This window comes from Ictalurus punctatus, chromosome 3 (assembly GCF_001660625.3).
Source record: "Ictalurus punctatus breed USDA103 chromosome 3, Coco_2.0, whole genome shotgun sequence".
NCBI classification, from domain to species: domain Eukaryota; kingdom Metazoa; phylum Chordata; class Actinopteri; order Siluriformes; family Ictaluridae; genus Ictalurus; species Ictalurus punctatus.
Genome location: NC_030418.2, coordinates 16,667,493 through 16,687,527, shown reverse-complemented (window position 1 = coordinate 16,687,527; position 20,035 = coordinate 16,667,493). Strand labels below are relative to the sequence as shown.

Genomic DNA, 20,035 nt, shown 5'->3' with positions numbered 1-20,035 from the left:
GGAAAATAATCCCATGCATTAACTTGGCACTTTTGATATTCAGTGAAGGTCACGTTAATTGTGTAGTGCTAATGAGGACAGGAATAAAACCCGTCTCTTACTTGTTTGAGTATGCGAATGAATCAGAACAGACATCCATTTGGTACACTTCCCTGGTACCTAAAACCCTCCGTGTCCCTGATATGACACATCTCTTCTGTTGCTGTCTGAGGACAATCAGATCCATGCAGCAGTCATGTCTTACCAGTGAATTCTGTTCAATTTAAGGATTAGAGCAGTATTGATGGTGTCGCTGCTGATGCTGATGTTCGAGCTTTTGTTTTTCTCTCACTCTCTTTCCTTCTTTCTTCAGTGTTTTGTTTTAATTTCCATGTTTTTGCATGCTTCTCAGTGCATGCCACATGTGTTCCCTTGTGCATTTGCTTGCTCAGTTTGTGCTCTTTTGCATTTTTTTTTTCATCTTATCATGTATAATATTTTATTCTAAGTCCAAGTGTTCTCTCCACCGTGTGTTGTATTCTGTGTAGTGTTTTAATGTTTGTATTTGAATTATATTTAGTATTTATATATTTTCTTCAGTTACACGTTACGATATTTGAAGAAATTTGATGTTAGATACTTGTTAGTTACTTTTAGACGCGATTATATAAAGCAAAACCATTCATTGGACCATTAATTGTTGAACACATGCTTTGGGAATCAACTCCAGCCTTTTGATGGTTCTCTTGGTCTAGCACAGGAAAAGTGAAGCGACTTCAGGCAATATGTAATGACATCAGACTTTAAAACTAATCCTCTTCTTCTTGCATTTGTAATGCTTTAATTGGCAATAATACTCTGAAAGTATGTTGATGGTGGTGCAATACAATCAGTAGCACAGTCACACACACCACTGGTAAGTCATTCAAACATGGAGACAAGATGTCTGACGTATGCGTTTGTATGTAGGCCGGACACCCTTCAGTGCTGTTATACAGTATCATTTAAAAAAAAAAAGTGATGGGCCTGTCACACAAAGAGTTGAACCTCTAAAGAGGGTGCTTGTAAATGGGTAAGCATGAATAATGTAGGCCTCATCAAATCAGTGCTGTACCAGATGCTGCTGGCTCCTCATAATACCAGTGACCCAACAGAGTCCTCTCATGTGAGGATAGGCAAGCATACAATTACCACTGCTCATTAAAATACTTAGAGGAATGAAGGCAAGATCTGTGAAGATCATTATGTTCAATAGCATCCAGACCCTGTTGCATTTGTCAGTTCCCCCTCCAGCCAGATTCGTCTGCAGTTTGGCACAGCTTAGCTCTCTGAGCACAAACAGCTGCTTATAAATGAAAACACAAACACATACCCTCACACTTGAGAGTAAAAACATGCAGCTAATGGTTAAGACTGAAAATTTGTGCTCTTGGTTCAAATATCAGGAGGGGCAAGTAATGTGACAGATTTAGATTGATGACTGAGTATGTGTGTAGCTCCTCAGACCTTGACCACAGTAGCACAGAAAAGATCCAGTATGTGATTTGAGCTGGCCTGCAGTCCTTATGCTTGGAAATTTGGTTAACAAATAAATAGCTGTTATTAGAATGTGATTTTCCTGAAGTTTTTGATGAGGCAAAAGTGTGCTCCCTTGATTTTTAAGTGTTGGTTTGCTGCTGAGATGCATGACTTTTTTATACTAACCTTGAGCAGTGTTGGCATGTAATCCAGTGTAAACATTGGAATTTACACACTAATTACATGGAAAAAATAACAGTTGTGGCCAGTCAAAGATGCCCATCATGTCCTGTTGGCACTGAAATGTTCCTGCTTTAAGTCCAGTGCAGCAGGGTCTCTGGTCATGTATATCCCTCAGACTCTCAGCAAGTGAAACTAGAGCTGATTGTGGATAGAGTGTCCAAACATACACCACAATGCCAGGACCTTAGTTCCAATCCAGTTTAAGACTAAAATCAAGTTTTTGTTACATCTGAAACCTGCCAGAATTTAAATGCATCATGTGTCCAAGGAGATGCCAGATAACCTGAAATCAAGGTTAGAAGTTTCAGCAGCCAGAGACCAGAAAACACTTTAGAGGCCTTTTAGCAAGTCAGTTTGCATTGAAGGTCAGGTTTTTTGCCAGCATGCAAACATGTAAGAGGGTGGTTTGGCTTTATATATGGATTACACTCTGAGAACCTCTGACAAATCGAATGGAACGAACAGGATTCATTTTAAGATCTAGGCTAGATGGAAGTTTCATGCCATGTTAGACCGCTTTTATAGATATGAGGTAAAGGAGCATTTGGCAAAGTCAGTTGAGGTTTGAAAAGCTTTTTGTTGTCAAAAGTAATGTTTGTATTTTTGATGACTACTCTCTTTAAACTACACGCCAGACGTTGTGTTTTGTCTCATTTTGTTCTGCTAAGCTGAATTTTCCCCTTTGCAGGCATATTGTGGTCTGTGGTCATATCACACTCGAAAGTGTATCCAACTTCCTTAAAGACTTCCTACACAAGGACAGGGATGATGTCAATGTAGAAATTGTTTTTCTTCATAAGTAAGTACATCCTTGTTTTGTTAAAACCAAGTATAGACGAAGACACAAACTCCACCTTCACATTTGAGAAAGTGTAACAGCACCAGAGGATTAGGAAAAAACAAGCATATCTACTACTCATAAAATCTATTTATTTTGTCTGTCCATATGTTGCTATGTACTTTTGCCGAATACAAACATATACAATTATTGAAGATGCTCTGTTTCCCTCTGCTTTAGTATTTCCCCTAATCTTGAGCTGGAAGCCTTGTTCAAACGTCACTTCACTCAGGTGGAATTCTACCAAGGATCTGTTCTGAACCCACATGATCTAGCTAGAGTCAAGGTAATCAGTTCTAGTAGGTGATGATTAAGGTGCAGGCAATGGAGATGCATAATTATATGATAAATCTCTATGTTCTGTGACCTTTGTGTTATTCCATCACTTGAAAATGTAGATTGAGTCAGCGGACGCATGCTTAATTCTCGCCAACAAATACTGTGCAGACCCAGATGCTGAAGATGCATCGAATATAATGAGGTTAGTTTGTTTTTCCATAAAGTCCAAGGAACGTTCATGTTTTGCACATTTCTGTGTATCTTATTCCTTTCCCTGTTTTCTGTGAGATTTTCTGTTCTCATGCCTCGGGAGAGTAAAAAAAGAGGTGTGAATGAGGTACTCAGAAATTCTCTAAATGCCCAGAGCAGCACATGTTTATTTTGGCCCAAGATGAAAGGAATTTAATATCACACTGGGAGGGCATGGGCACCCATTTCTCAGTTCATTCAGAGCATGTGCACGTTGTGCATGTTGCATTCAGCCCAGTGTGCTCCGAAAATATTTTTATTGGGAGGATTCCGAGTGTGCTTCAACACGATCCTCTTATTAAGACCCGACGCTGCATTAAGTGGCTTCATGCACAAGTAAATTCCTCACCTCTCTTTTACATCCCTGGAGAGATTCAAATGAAGCAACCAGAGTCCACCTCTCACCTCACTTTTCATAGATTCTGCTGCCATGAAAGAAGATTAATTCAATTTAGCTTGGATGTGGTTTGAGCTATAACTTATTTATGTGTTTCTTTTTGTTACAGAGTAATATCGATCAAGAATTACCATCCAAAGATAAGAATAATCACTCAAATGTTGCAGTACCACAACAAGGTATTATTGCAGTTTCCTTACTTTTTTTCTGGTTTTGTTGTACATGTTGAGAGCATTTAACACTTTGCACTGTTTACAGACAAGATTTACAGATGCAATCAACCGCATCGTCCATAATTTAAACATGTCATTTTTAATTTAAGTGCATTCCTCATCTCCAGTGGATCTAACTGTTGATAATGAACATTCTTTTCATTATGTTAAATGTCTGTATGGTGTCGGAGCAGGAGACTCAGTTGACTTAGTGTTTTCCTGTCCCGTGTGTGTTCAGGCGCATCTGCTAAACATTCCCAGCTGGAACTGGAAGGAGGGCGATGATGCGATCTGCCTGGCGGAGCTGAAGGCGGGCTTCATAGCCCAGAGCTGCCTGGCACAGGGCCTGTCCACCATGCTTGCCAACCTCTTCTCCATGAGGTCATACATCAAGGTAATGTCGGCTCTGACCTCTGGCTCTGATAAAGCGCACGGCTATGCATGCTATCCTTATATGCTAGAATCAGCCTCCCAGTCAATCCCCACTGCAGCTCAATCACTGCGGCTATTACGCTGCAGGGTAAATCATCTCCGGAGCTCTGCCGTCTCATTTGTTTCCCACTCAGGACAGCAGCGCAGCAACGCTGTCACCATTACGGGGTAATTGATATGAGTGGATGGCACTGCAGAGGCGAGAATGTAAATTAGTGGCTTTTCTCGGGCTGAATTTACTGTCCCCCTGCGTGCGTAGCAATGAAATGTGAACCATGTGTCTGTTCCATAGTCACAAGCAGCACCTCGGAGCAATCTGTATTTATAGCCAGCCTGCCTCAACACACACACACACACACACACGGCTCTGTCACAGAACTGTCCTTACAGATGAGGAAACATCAGATCAAAATTCTACATTGTCTGTGAGACGGAGCCGAATCACACTAGACATGCTGTCTCCAGCATGGCTGTGGATTAGGGGATTTGGGATGAATGGGTATTGGTTTAATATGAATGAGTGAGTGTTTGAGGTGAATGGGTGAGGCTTTTCTGTCAGTGTCAGATGAGGAGAGGCTGGATTTGGTTAGAGGACAGAAAGCAGTCAAATTGAAATTATTTTCCATTCCCCAAAAGGCCATAACATTTGGCTTAGATTTTTGGATGCAGTGCAAGCTCTTAATATTAAGGAGGGGCTTACTTCCTGGAGAGAAACATTCTCGTGTCATAGAAAAATGAGGAATAACTGTGCAATGACTGTTAAATTGTATTATGTGTGGAAACATCTGCAGGGTCAATCATTCCTCTCGTAAAAACACACGGGACAGGACCAGGACCACCCATGCCAGTCTGCAGCGTACACGCAACACACAGACTAACATTTCCATCTTGTAATGAAAAGGGTGTCTGACTCAAATATACAGGCTTGGATTCAAACATTCTGATGTAGTTCTTGGTGCCCCATCAACGTTCTTCTCTTAAAACAATAAGACAAGTGAGCATGGAAAAGAGGTCGGGATTAGCTGCAGAATCTGGGATATAGTTTGAAAATGGTAATAAATGAGTAAGTTGTTCAACACTAGTGAGACACTTAAACATTTATCTTTGAATTGAATAATTTTTTGCATTTGTCAGAGCCCAAGGTAATCATAACTAGAGGAAGCCTGCATCTGAGCTGTCTTATACCCAAGTTATTGTATTTGTAGTTCCAGCTATGTGGCCTGCTGTAAGTTCACAAACACAAAACCAGAAGCCAACCCTCATTCATTCTGATCATACTGATGATTGACTAGCATATGGAACATATTATTTACATTTTTGTAAATACAAATGTAAAAATGTGGATAATTGCAGCTAAAAACAGTTTTTTTTTGTTTTGTTTGTTTGTTGTTGTTTTGTTTTGTTTTTTTACAAATAAAAAGGAACACTTTGTAATTTTGTCAGTGAAGACTAAAGGGCCTAAAGCATAAAAACGTACAGTAAAGGAAAATTCCTAAAATGAGTCTAACTGTCTTGATTTCTGTTTTTGAAAAACATTGTTTCTTGAGAAGCCAAATCAATTTCCTCAGCCTTTGTCATTCAACAAAACGCATTGCATTAATTACGGAAGCAATTAGCAAAAATAGGTCAGCAGTGGCACATTACAACTCCTCAGTGAAAGCCCAACAGGACAATGTGCGAAAGAGCATCACCAATCTGTCTCATTCGATGCACTCAAGCAGAAGGGGTAGAACAGACTGCTCTGCCTCCTGAAATCAGTGCTGATGTGAGTGGGCACTCAGGAAACAAACCACAAGGGCACAGAGAAGTGTTAATGAGACACTCACACGCTCATACAGAAAGTGTTGCTTGCTGTTTGGAGGTAGGATTTGTGTTAGCTGAACAGATTTACAGAAAGACCATTAACTGACTATAGAAGCAATAACTTAGCTTTTGTCAGACCTTTCACTATGTAAAAGCAGTAAACAGATGGGTTTTGTGCTGAAGCTGGCGATCAGACAGTGCTTTTCCTGCTCGCTGGAGGAACTCAAGGAAATGATTGTTCTCTCGTTGGAGGAGCTCATGCCCGCAGCATTTACATCAGGCCTGACAGACTGTGACACAAATGTGTGAGGTAATTTAGGAAGCCCTAAGTAAATGGCTGCCATCTCTTCAGGCAGAATGACAAGAGCCCTCCTATTAGCACAGTCCTTAAAATTGCCCGCCTAAAAAGCATCGGCTCTCAGCCCAGCCGAGACAGGGGGAGCTCTCTTTAAAAGTCAAGCCTGCCTTTGAAAGGCACGCTCCAGCCTGCCTGTCAGACAGATGCTGGGTTGGAGATGGCAGAGTAATGACTGAAGCTTTGCCTAATGGCACTGCTGCTTATCAAAGCTCACCCTGGCCTGCTCCTCAGACATGTGTAATGAGGGAATGATGAAGGAACCGGAGTAAAACCTAGACTGATAGAGAAATACTGTATGCCTTGCACAGTGTTCCCTGCGTTCCCGGTTAGGTCCTGATGCCGTAAACCCGTAGCTTAGTTCCATTTCTTTATCTATGTTATGAATTATTCAGTGTTTTATATGAATTACTTTAAGATTTTTTTGTGTTACCAAATTATTATCTGATTATTTTCTTGTTTGTGTAGTACAGTCAATAAGTAATTAAACTGTGACAGGTTTTGTTGTTTTGACTCTGTACACAAGTATACTGTGAAATGAAACGAAGCCTATAAGGCTAAAGAATGTCTGCTTTAATGTTTCAATGGTTTTTACATCTGTATTTAGCAAAGCACATGCACAATGGTTACATTGATAAAATTATGAAACTGGACCATCAGTAAAAAGAGTCAGTAAAAAGTTCTTACTTCTAGTAGCAAAAGTAAATGCTGTGTTTCCCTGCTTTACAGATTGAAGAGGACACATGGCAGAAATATTATCTGGAGGGTGTGGCCAATGAGATGTACACTGAGTACCTGTCCAGTGCCTTTGTGGGCCTCTCTTTTCCTACAGTTTGTGAGTAAGTAAGCCAGATCCATATGTCAGTATTCTGATTCTGAATTAGAATTGAGGTTATTAAATACCATCTCCAGAAAATACTGTAGTTACTACTCTACTCTAAATGTTATTCATGTTGTTCTTTGCATACAGTATTGTAGTTCCTGATGTTACGGTTAAAATGATTGATAGTAGCTAAAGTATAATAGTTATGCTATACAATGGAGATGTATTTTAGCCTTTAGTCCTAGTCCTGTGGTGGAACTGCTTTTAACACAAGAACACTGACCTTTCCTTATTTCTCTTTATTTCAGGCTATGTTATGTGAAGCTCAAATTGTTGTTGATTGCTATTGAATACAAGTCAGAGCAGAGGGAAAGCAGGTTTGTCCCCCTTTGGTCTTCCTGATTCATCATGGCACATATTCCTTTCCAAAGAGGGGCAAAGCAGTTGGGTCCCTCATTGGTTCTTTTGAGAGTTCCACTATATCCGATTCTCTTGAGCCACCATCCCATTTCACAACGGTCTAATTAACATATACTCTTATTAAGGTTAAGTAAAAGATTTAGAACTTAATATTCAACCTAATTGAGAGTTAGACTAGATTGAAAGCTGCCTCATTGTAGCAGTATCAGCACACAAAGCAATTTAGATCCCTGCAGGTCATTGCCCTTTCTATAAAACAGATTATGATGACTGTATGTGCGAGTCAGTGTGACACAATAAAGCCATAACATCTGCTCAAACTCACTGTGATCTATTGATGAAGGCTTTACTCTAAGAGTAAAAGGCCTCCCATCAATAACACTCTTGTTGCATTGTGTTAACTGAACCATTAGAACTAATAACATGAAGTACTCTGTCTCAATAACCTCAACTTGCCAATTCCCACCACCCCTCCCACATCCACAACTTGTCGTCAGATGTTTCTGTATAACTTTCTAATACATTTTTTTGGTGTATTTCACAATAACTAATGAGTGTGGCAGTCAACTGGCCTGAGCAAAAACACCGACCTAGGCATTCAGCAGATACACTTGCATTTGGCCTTTGGTTGTTTAGACTGAACAGTATATTTCATAGGTTTGGTTTCTGGCACAGTCTTTATGTTAGCTAAATACTTATTCGTTTACAGCTTTATGTTAGAGACTTTTCTCAAAACTGTTTTAATGAAAACAGTCAAATATATTTTCATAATTGTACAACACGTATAGAGGGCAAAACACAGCACTTCATCATGCTATTTGAATCATTCTTCCAGGGGATTTTAAATTCCACTCTGATGTCCTATACTTACTTTGCGTTATAGGTGATTTAAAAATAAATGATCTTTTATTTATTTTTTTATTTTTTTGCCTAATCACTTTTATTATAAAACTAAATAGAATGAGCTTACATTTCTGTTTTGCCCTCTACTATTGTCCTTCGTTTAGAGCAAGGTCAGTTGAGGCACAAGTGATTTTAAACCTCACCTCCTTTTTTGAGTCCATGACACCATGTAATAAATGTGTGATTTGTAATGTTTTCTTGTTGTTTGCAGAAGCAGAAAGCGGTATGCCCTCTTCATTTTCTTACCTCTCCACACTTTAGATCCTCCATCTGTTGGGGGAAAAAAAATCCAATAAAAAAAAAAAAAACCTTAAGGATATTGTACCATCCCCCTTTTCAAATATGGCCAAATCTCTCATTCTCTTATTGTGATCCTTGTGCTTAATGCACTAACTTCTTTGCAGGCAGAAAGAATAGTTATCATCATTTGTTCCTTTGTCTGTACTGTTTATCATCTCCATGTTATTCCAGTTTGTGTTTTTTTTTTTTTTTTTTTGTATACTGTTTTTCAGTGTCTTATCAGCTGTGCACATATCTGCTCAAGTGATCAATCTCTGTCCTTCTATTTTCTATGCTATTTTCTCCATCAAAACAGTACTTCATGTTTTTAAAGTTCCATCTCACCTAACCGAACTCAAAAGAAAGCGCTCTGACAAAATCAGTTGTCGTTTGGAAACTTGACCATCGCAAAAAATGCAAGAAGCATTATTGTCTGCACATGCTTAAGTTAACTTTAAAAACACGTGGCTGATATGCCCTGCCTATTCCAGTTAAACAAGGCCACTGTCAATAACAGTCATCTTTCTTTACCTCCCATTGCCACACTAACACCGAATCATGTGTGCATATCTGTGTGTGTAGAATGTAGTGTGTATGATTGTGTGTGTGTGTGTGTGTAATAGTCTCAACATGTCTCTTTGCTATGTTTTGTATGTAAGTAAAGATTATAGAAGTGTGTGTGTGTGTGTGTGTGTGTGTGTGTGTGTGTGTGTGTGTGTGTGTGTCAGCGTGTTCTGTGTGGAACTGTCTCTCATCATGTACCCTAATGCCTGTGTGTCTCTGAGTAGATGTTTATGAAGTGAGGTCACTTCCTGTCAGTTTGGTGTTCTATACAACATTCCAACTGCACAGAAGTTACTGCAACAGTTTGCATCTACGTGCCAGTTTGCCTACGTGCAGTGGCTGTACCTGCTCTTTCTCTCTCTTACAGTAGATGTGCCGATGGTTGTGACACTCTTGGTTGCAGCATGCCTGAACACTGTCATGTGACGTGTGATGCTTGCCTTGTTTCCCATAATATGAGGTTTGATCAGACTACAGGCCTCTGTTGCCAAGTGATTGGACCACATGGAGTACACATGAAAAATCTCAGATTTGGGGAGCAACATGTGTGAATATGTTGGTGAATGAGTCGGTTTGTTATTTTGCCATCTTTTCAGTAGCATGCAGAATGTGCTGTTATAAAGAGTGGGAATTTAATTATATAAAGCTTTGACACAAACAAAGAACATTGGGAAGTTACTCATTTCTATTTCTTCTTAACCAAAATGGTGTTGTGTTGTTGTATTTTTTATTTATTTTTTGCTAATAAAGATGACTATGGCTTTATCATAGATTAAATCCCCCTCTTTTAGTCATTCCTGATAACATGGTTGTGTGTGGAGCCCAGAAGAAAGAGGTTTCATATGCTTTATCTGATTGAATGTTCAGTTTGCTTTAATATGTCTGTAACTGGGCTGCAGTGCTCAGCTCTTCACTTTCATCTGGGCTCTGGCCAGGCCCAATGTTTGTCCAATGTTGTAGTCACCACTCAACTCATTGATGACTCCTAACCAAAGGCAAGCATTAACAACTGTGTTGTCTCGTCCCGTCTCTGTCTAATTAACGGGGAATGATACAGTGGCTCAGTAGTGGCTCCGTCATCACTACTGACCTTCTACATTGACTACTAAAACCTGTCTACAACTAATAAGGAATGTTTGGCAAACGATAAACTTTAGTGCCCTACCACCTTGGAAGGTCACAGTGAGACACTGAATGTGCTGGCTGATTTAACTCCAATAATGAAAAATACTGTTTTGAATGGCCTGCTATATTACTCAATGCCTGGAGGTAAAACCTTTTAAGTGATGTGCATGTTGATGCGTCTGATGTTATTTCTGAGCTTTACACTTAAACAGCAGTTGACTGTTGTATACAGTATGTTATTAAAGCAATTGTATTAAACAGCAGTCCATTAACAGCATGAATGAAAATGAGAGCCTTTTCTATAGCATGAGACAATGCAGCTAGCTCAGTTATGCAGGTTCAGGGGTCATCCCTCACCCTAAGTGGCCTGGTGTGGTCTAACATTCTGCTCCTCACTACTATCACAGGAAAACCGCCGCTTGTATTGAAGCAGTACTTTCTGATTATTGGTTTCGGTTCACCTGTCAATCGGAATGCTCCAACTAAAACCACTCCATGAAAGAAATATTAATTCGTTCATTTATTTTGTCCCACAGCCAATCCAGTCTGAAACAGCAATTAAATTAGGATTGGCTAGTTGTGCTACAGTGTTTTGCTTTGCTTTGATTTGTTTTGGATGAGAGAACAAAGGGTGAAATCAGTTAAAACTGCAGCAATATGTTTGTGTGGAAAGGAATAGCGCTTCATTGTTTCTGAAGTTCAGAGCACTTAAAAGATCATTTGTAAAGAAAAAAATAAAGTGGCAAACTGCTTGGGGGCGGTTCAGTGTAGATGCTCTTTTGGCCTGTGAGTATTCCCTGAAGGCCGGAGGGTGTACCATTCCTCTTGATTAGAGCATTTGACTGTGAATTTATTTGTTTATTTTATTTCTGTTAACAAGCACGATCATTTCTTTCTTAAACAGTATTCTGATCAATCCTGGGAACCATGTAAAGATGCAGGAGGGAACCTTGGGATTCTTTATTGCCAGTGATGCCAAAGAGGTCAAAAGGTATTCATGTCCTACTCTGAACTGAAGGACAACTGTCTGTCTCTCGGTTATTGGTGTCACATGATGTTGTCTTCATGATACATCCATGTTCATTTGTATGCTGTTTTTCTCTCAGAGCATATTTCTACTGCAAAGCTTGTCATGATGACATCACAGATCCCAAAAGGATCAAAAAGTGTGGCTGCAAGAGACGTAAGTACACCAGGCTACCCTTCACATTTCACTGGAGTCTCCACAGGATTCAGCTGTGCACATGCAAAATGATGTTTGTAGGATCCGTGTGATTATTACTTGTTACTTTTTTAGTATGTTGTGTAGTCCTCATCTCTGCAGTCTTGATTTAATCCAAAGCAATTAGTTTCAAATTATTCTACCTGTTCTATGCTTACATTTGCTTATATAAAAATAAATAAATAAATAAATAAAATGAAAACGTTTCTTTAAGCATTTGCATGTACTCAATGCCTTTCATTTGCAGGATGTATTATAGTAACAATTAAGGAAGTAAGGATCAGTGTGACCTTTACACGAGAACTAGAAGGGTTTGACACCCGAATATGAGAGAGACAAGAAGTGATCGAGACTCTGCAATAGGGTCAATGTCAATGAGTGATGACAGTGAGAGGGGGGAAAAAGCAGCTAGTCATCAACATGCTAATGATTGAGAAAGAAGAGAGAGAGAGAGCAATAGAGATGGGAAAAGGAAATGACGTGATTAGTGGGGCTGAAGAGAGCCTGTCAGCCCATGCTAGCATCAGTGAGAGAGATTTTGAGATAATGGCACCAGTCAGGTGGAAAAACGAAAGGCATAGAGCTCTGGCCACCCTCGTCAGGCACACCACAAACACACTCCTGGCCCGGGATCATTTTACTAATCGTATCCACCATGTTTACCCAGAGAGCCCAGTGCTCGTGCTACTCAACTTCGCCACTGTCATCTCCCACTGCCTCTGCCTGGCAGGAACCCATTCTGACAGGAAGGCACTGAAGCAGAAAGGAAAGAGTCACAAGGATTTGTACTGCTGAGTGTAGATGCTCAGTGTTAGACTCTTTGTTAGTGATAACTGCAGCATAGATAATTAGATGCAGACTGATTAGGTGTGTTGAGGCAGGTATATCATTAGTTCTGTGTTTGAGTGGAGGAAGCATTAGCATGACAGTAGGACTAATGCATTGTTAATACTTGACCTATATAAGCACTTGTCTGAATCAGTTAGCCACACGATGAATAATTTAATTACACAGTGAATGGTCATTGCTTGAGTCTCTAAACTAAACTGTTTACTATTGGAGGCAAATGGAGGGCTTTAAAAGTAGACACACTGAATTTGATTCTCAGTAACTTTAAAACAGCCATCCATGTACTGATGGAGCTTACTGGAGACTGGGTGGATAAAGCAGGCACTCGAGTCTAACCAAAGCTGTTTTGTGTCTTTTTTCTTGTCGTCATGTACCAGAGTGGGATTTTCCACTATAACTTTCCGGTCCTATTGAAATAGGCTGATTTTCAAAATGCCTCACTGAAAAAGAGATGACCTTTCCATTGCTGTAATGGACGTTTATGATATTTATTTTGTTTACTGTCTTCATGTCCATTGACACACTTTCTGATGTATTTCCTTCCTTGCTGCCTTGGAATGTGCCTCTTTATTTAACCCCTCACTGGTAGTGATATATTGTGAGTAAAAATGGGCTCCCTGTGGCACAGAGTGCAGTCTAACTGTCTCTCTATCTCTCTGTTGATAGTATATATCTATCTATCTCTCTCTATATATATATGTTGCATGTACCAGTCTAGCTGCTGCATCCTCCCTATACCTCCCATCTCTACACTGTCCTCAGGTCAAGTCAAGTAATGATAAAGCACAATACAGCTCAAAGATCCAACATGGCCCCTTATCTGCTCTCTCTCCACCCCAACTTCCCACCCTCAGTTTCTCCAGATGACCATTGTGTTCCTCAGTGAAAGGAACAAGAACACCAGTAACCCACAGCGCAGTTGTACCTTCTGGAGCCAAGACTGTTTATTTGATCTAATGGCTTCGATGCTCTGTTTAAATCTATTTCCAACAAATCTCAAAAGCCATGCAGATTGATATTTTCAACACTAGACTTCAAAGAGGAGGGGGAAGTTCATCGCTGTCCGTCCCCTCACTGTCGTAGGCAATTTTGCAAATCGCTGTATGTTTAGAAAGTGGAAAGTGTCCTGTGGGAAGTTCTTCACATTGTCTCAGTTTAAACAATCTGGTTTCCTTTTGCTTCTCCTCTTCTCCGGCCCCTGCTGCCCAGGCCATGTACACAGCACTCATTGCTATTCTCAGAATTGAAATGATCCATCTCTGCGTTTCAATTCTCTGTAGTACTCGGGCCCTTTTTTACTCACTGCCAATGATCAGCATACCTGTCAGTATCAGAGTCATTGTGGTAGGATTGACCAGCTGCTGTACAGTAAGTGGCCAACAGATGGCGGAATAGCTCTGTAGTTGAGATTGAAATATACTGCGGTCCTCACAGTCCTGTTTAGCAAGAATGCTGTGTCACCTGGCTTTCTTTAAATAAGTGTCTCAGTGGAATGGGGTGTGGTTTTTTTGTTTGTTTGTTTGTTTGTTTGTTTTTTTATTTCTACTTTTTTGTTATTTGTAGACATGCAGCTTGTATTTTAGAGAGGTAATATTATTTCTGCAGGTAGTTTTGCTTAAAGGGAAGGGCTATATTGTGATTGGTCTGTATTTTGGAGTGTCATAACAACAATAGGTAAGGGTATTGTTACTGGATTATATCCATATACCGTTCCTCACCAGTTATATACTGTATGTCTGTAATTGTTATACTATATTGTAGTGTTTGTACAGTGTCTCAGTCTTATAAGTGCCAGCAGCATTCTTGCTAAATATGGTTATTCTGTTTGAGAGACTCCAGTAAGGATTTGTGTGTAGCTGCGTTAAGTCCCTCATATCATCATGTTGTCTTGTGTGTTCCTCCCTCCATGTCTCTATGACTAACATATCCACATGACTTATGCTTGGATGAATGTCAACCCCAGATCTCTGAAGTGGCAGATTTCAGCATGACATTGACGTCTCAGACTCGCTGCTGCACGTCAAGTGGCACCTTGAACTGTTTCTGTCCTGCAAACAGTTGACTAGCCTCCACTCCAGCGCTGAGACTGCACTCACCTCTCTGCATGCTTATGATCCCTAATTTCAGCTGTTATGCATGGTCCTAACGGGAATAACAGTCCCTGAGGTTGTGGCCACGATTTAAAAGGCCCAGTAATGTACCCTATTCTCTTGCTGGCATGTTACTGAAATTGACCTATTAATGTAGACTAATGCCTTCAGACAGAAGTGGAAAAAAGCAGGATTTTCCCTGCAGATTTCGAGTTCTTTTCAGGGTGCCAGACTCTATTATGGTCTATTAACACAATGGCACCGGGAGAATGAGTACCAGGGACTGTTTTTTGTTTATATTTTCATTATTTTTATTTAGCTAGGATCACAGCAATCAAATACTGTATAGTCTCTCACCACCACTCCCCCAAGACACACACACACACACACACATACTTATATTTTCCCATAATGGTCCTACATACATGGTTTTTTATACAGTATTGTTAAATGCAGAAACGACAATGTTTAATCAAAGTACAGTGCAATATCGTATAATAACACACCCTCAACATCTCCTACTGAGTCTGGTATCAGTGCAGAGGGGGTAGTGGTGTGATGAGTTGGCATAGGATTCAGGAAAAGAGCCTGATGGCCTAATCAGGGCCCTGCTGCTGCATGATGGGATACAGGTACGTGATCCTCTCCTTAAAACATAGAGGATACAGGTTATGAACAGAGTTTTGCTGCTAATGGCATTCACTCATCCATCTCTTCCTGATTGCCTCCTGCCCCTATCTCCTGATCTTACTGTCATATCTGACCATTTGACCTTTTATGACATGATCAGCCTTAGGGCACAGCTTGACCCTGGCGAGATGGCTGTTTTCTGCCAAAAATGTTGTGAGACCCCTATTGGAAATCTGATCAATCGCAAATATTAAGAAGTGAATTTGGCCTCCTCAGTATTCTTGCATTAAATATATGAAGCACAATTTCCTGTGCTGTAGCTACACTGGAGCTGTGTGTTCATCTCCCGGTAATGGGTCAAGCCTGTGAGAGCTTGCTGCTAAGGCTTTGCACTTTCTGTTCCTTTATAAAAAAAAAAATAAATAAATAAAAATACCTTCAGACATCCCTGGTTTATGAACTCTTTTTTTCCTTGCCATTAACCTGCTGCTTCTCCTCTCCTCTCATCCAACACGTGACTGTAGCCAAGATGTCCGTCTACAAGCGAATGAAACTGGCATGTTGTTTTGATTGCGGGCGCTCTGAGCGCGACTGCTCGTGCATGGCAGGCAGTGTACATAGTAACATGGACAGCCTTCAGAGGGCCTTCCCACTTTCTTCTGTCTCTGTTCATGATTGCTCAACCAGTTTACGTGCCTGTAAGTTCGATCGCCAACCACATGTTCTTTCATGTTTGTGACCTGTGTATGTGTCTGTGACGTATTCCATGTGTTGTGCTTTTTTTTTTTTTTTTTGCTTTTTTTTTAATTAATTTATTATTTTTTTTACTTTGTTCTGTGCCCTCATTGTTTCCCTCTCCGTGGCTTTTTTGGGTGTTTTTTCGCTGGGTGTGGTGCTTTATGAATGGGTCTGATGTTCTGTACCGTGGTCGAGTGGTAGTGGTAGTGTTGTGGCTTCTCTGTGGTGCTGCAGTAGGTGGTAGGCGTGTTGTCGCATGCTGTGTTAGTGGAGCACTTGTGCTGTGCTGGTGCCTACACAGTCACTGTTTGGTGTTGAGAACTACAAATCAGGTTAATGTTTTTATCTGTTCAGTGAAAGTAAGTTTGATGTTTGTTAAAAATAACTTTGATAAGCTTTTTTTTTTGTGTGTATGCTGATGATGTTTACTTTTATGATGGATAATGACAATGATTTTTCAGGTTGGGAACAATACAATGTCATACTAACTTTTTCCCCCGCCTATAAAGCAGCTTCAAGCTCCAGGGGTCAGCTGAAAAATATTATCGATGTCATGTTTTGTAATAGTAAAGATGTAAGAGATGTGACTAATATGTATCATTCTGAAGATACATGCAATGTGTGGTCAAGTTTGATAAATTGACTAGTACTATAGGCCAACAGATTTTCCTGCTTAATTAATAATTCCGACATTTTAACTGCAACACAGGACATATAGAGAAAAGTTTCAATTATTTAATTATTATATACATTTTCTGTTACATGGTATATTTTGTTTAAAAGTGCTCTTTAATGACGATCTACTAAATGTTCAAGAGTTGAAAAGTACGGAAGCCCTAAGCAATCCTGCATTATACTTTTTTTTCTTTGTTGTTTTCTCATGATCTCGACTTAATTTTCTTGTGATCTTGACATAACCAAAGTCTGTTTTCTCGCGATGTAATTTTATCCTGAGAAAATCTGGCGCTTTGTGAATGGGGCTGGTGTTACATACACGTTGGCATCTTCGCCATCATAAATGTAATAACTGCCCGCTGTAGAGATGGACTTTAACTCCGCATTAAGAGAGACGGGTGTCCCCTTCTCAAGTGTCAAACACTAATGTGGAACTCGTCAATCCTGCAGGGATGAGGTATTTTTGTAGACCACTCCAGAATTTAGCATCACCCTGATTCCCTCGACAACAATCCAAAAGGATTTTTCCATTAAACTCTGTGACCAACAAAAGTTTATGATTCTTCCATGTTTTATTCATCAAGATAATCTTCACAAATGAACACAGCTTTTATGAATTTTGAAGCCTAAATACAATCGGCAGAAGTTAAAGCTAATGTTAGGTTATAAACGAACTACACGATGGTCACATGACTTCAACGTCACTACCACTAAGCTTCCGACAACTCTTTCAATCTTCATTTTAAAAAAACAATACAATTGGAAAATACTCTAAATTGATCAATCTACAAGTGAGAGTATAAACACAACGAGGCTGTAGTAGATGAGATTTCCTGTTCGGTGTGATGACGTTTAAGGTCCCCGACAGCCTCTGTAGTCACATTTAGCCACTTGTTAGCATCTTTTTCAAGATATGTAAAAGCTTATTAAAAAATCCTGAGTGTGGTATTACTGTGTGGAGTATTTTATGGCATAGATATCTTAAGCTTGTGTTAACCACAGAACTTATTTCAGGCATTTAACCAAAAAACTCCATTGACTTTGAGATGATGGGTGTCGAGTACACAGAAAAATTAAGTCGAGATCATGAGAAAACAACTTTTGTTATGTAGAGATCATGAGAAAACAACAACCAAAAAAATAATAATGCATGGCCGCATAGGGCTTCCATAGAAAAGTGAGTACACATTTGAAATCTTGTACCCACTGTGGCTGTTAGACAGTTATCTTTTTACCATTAGTCATTATGTCACTACATTTTACACAAGGTGAAAAAGAAAATATTTTCATCTTAGAGAATTTGCTTTTAATGAAGTATGCAAACAGAGTACTTTGCTATAGGACCTTATCCTCTCCTCACTCAATGTTTATTTTTTTCTTAGCTTGCAACCAAGGGAGAGAAAAAGTCAATGTCCTTTATTTAATGCCTTGTATACCACTGTGGGACTGTCTGGCTCGATGTAAAAGTTAAAAGGAGATCCCCTGGCAGAAACTCAATTGAGACGGCAGTGATTCAGACTATAGGAGTCAGAATGACTGACGCAGTTAGCTGTGCAGAACACAGTGCTGTGGAGGGGCCTTTCTTATTAAGTCAGAGCAGATGTGAAATACTAAAGTGTCCGTCAATTAAGCCCTGACAGTAGCACGGCCTGCTTATCAAAGCAGGGGTCAGTTCAGACGATCGCATTTCCTCTGAACTGCTCTCTGACTGCTCTCCACATCCTGCTAGATTAGTGTCAAACATGCTATGATGAATTTGGCTTTGTGTTTTATGTTTTTATTCCGGGTCATGTCCCTGGATACCAATTACTAGCCATTACATTGTTAGTGATCCCTACTTTTACCATCATTCCCTTGTAGAATTTCAGGAAATTCTTTTGCTGTTCTTTCTATTTTTAAAAAAAAAAATCCTTGTTCATTTAAGCTTCAGAGTTCTGACAGTTCCTTAAGCAAGGAATTTGTTTTGCTTTCTCACATTGCTTTTGTTTCTGTACTATCACAGCATTTCTGTGCTGGTAAATTAATTCTAAGCTGCAGTCTGATTTCACTATGTTGAATAATTGATTTCTTTTGGACTTCATCTTGTATGCACTTTTATGTTTTCCAGATAATACTCATACCATGTAAGTGTATAGAATGCCTCTATAGTTATACATGGAGTTGAATTATCTGTGTTGTCAGGCTCCTGCCTGCTCGTCTGGTTTAATTCAGTGGGCTGCAATTGAGATGAAGAATAGCATTTGGTAAAGTGAGAATTGTATGCTTCAACCTTTTTGCACCCCTTGGGTCAGAAACCATACATCACAGCGTGCCTGCACTAAGCACAGCATAGTAGAGTTATACCTCCACTTTGTATGTGTGCACTTATTGCTGAAATAAATACAGCTCCCTTGGACCCAGTAATTCAGTGGAATGTGTGAAATGCATGGCTGTAAAGGCACTAAAGGCATGTTGTCTTAGAAAAGTAGTGTTCTATGTACAGATCCTCCTCCACTTCTCTTTGCATTGTTTCATGCATGCAAACGTCTGGATGCTAATGGTTTTCTATGTCAGAACCAGACAAAGAACTATTAGTATGAAAATGAGATGCATGAGTGGTAGACAACCGCGTCTCATTTGCTGTTAGCTGCAGCCGAAGCTCAAAGAGCACTTGACAAGGAGCCAGGAGTAGTGTAGCCGTCATTACAGTTGTGGAGCTCGGCACACCATTAAGAAGTGTTTGATACGACGGAATAGCGCGAGCGGCAGGAGGCACGCTCGCACTGCCAATGACTTAGCTGCCTCTGCTGTAAGTTACAGTGACAATTACAGTCCCTCTGCTCTACCTGCCGAGACTTATCCTCTCATTACACAAGATTTAAAGAGTCTAAAAGGTGCCCGATGTCTCAGAGGGCATTCATTCCTGTCTTAGACATAACAGTTTCAGCAGAATTGCAGCCATGGCTGTTTTACAAACAACCACAGCAAGTCTTATAGATAGAGACAGGAGAGAGAGGTCAGGGCTCGCGTTTGCTCTTGGGGCATATGTTTTTTTCCCCTCCTGCCGGCTCTGCTTGGGGAGGATGCACTGAGCTGGCAAGGGTGGGCCGAGGCGATCTGAAGAACAAACCCTGTCCGTTCCTTGCAGGGTGCACCTCACTAAAGACGGTCCTTATGCAGCCTGACATGGAAATTATGTTTGCATTTTCATTTTTCCAATGCTGCTGGTGCATCAGCAAACTCAGTGTGACAGTTCCTTCCCACCAGGCAGGAACAAGGCCAGCCGCCTGGGACAGATGCTGGCCAGAGAGGCTGCTCACTCACCCTGCTTTCCAGATAGCAAGTGACAGATGCCAGGGTGGGCATGGTGCCCCTGCTCGATCACTCGTATCGTAGCTCTACACTCTGACCTTTAAGGCATCAGATATAGTTC

The 20,035-nt window shown here is 40.2% G+C and overlaps 1 protein-coding gene across 8 annotated transcripts in view; it reads left to right on the top strand.

Annotated features, from left to right (window-relative positions):
• kcnma1a (potassium large conductance calcium-activated channel, subfamily M, alpha member 1a) overlaps positions 1 to 20,035 on the top strand; it is a 157,774-nt gene that overhangs the window by 105,981 nt on the left and 31,758 nt on the right. For 7 of the 8 annotated variants that reach the window (XM_053679671.1, XM_053679668.1, XM_053679667.1 and 4 more), the window contains exons 10-18: positions 2,429 to 2,539; positions 2,759 to 2,864; positions 2,977 to 3,059; positions 3,613 to 3,682; positions 3,954 to 4,109; positions 7,035 to 7,144; positions 7,437 to 7,505; positions 11,324 to 11,410; positions 11,526 to 11,602. In XM_053679671.1, coding sequence (XP_053535646.1) covers positions 2,429 to 2,539; positions 2,759 to 2,864; positions 2,977 to 3,059; positions 3,613 to 3,682; positions 3,954 to 4,109; positions 7,035 to 7,144; positions 7,437 to 7,505; positions 11,324 to 11,410; positions 11,526 to 11,602 — 869 coding nt within the window. Of the gene's footprint in view, positions 1 to 2,428; positions 2,540 to 2,758; positions 2,865 to 2,976; positions 3,060 to 3,612; positions 3,683 to 3,953; positions 4,110 to 7,034; positions 7,145 to 7,436; positions 7,506 to 11,323; positions 11,411 to 11,525; positions 11,603 to 15,734; positions 15,909 to 20,035 lie in introns of all 8 variants that reach the window. The other variant, XM_053679666.1, reaches the window with a different exon arrangement.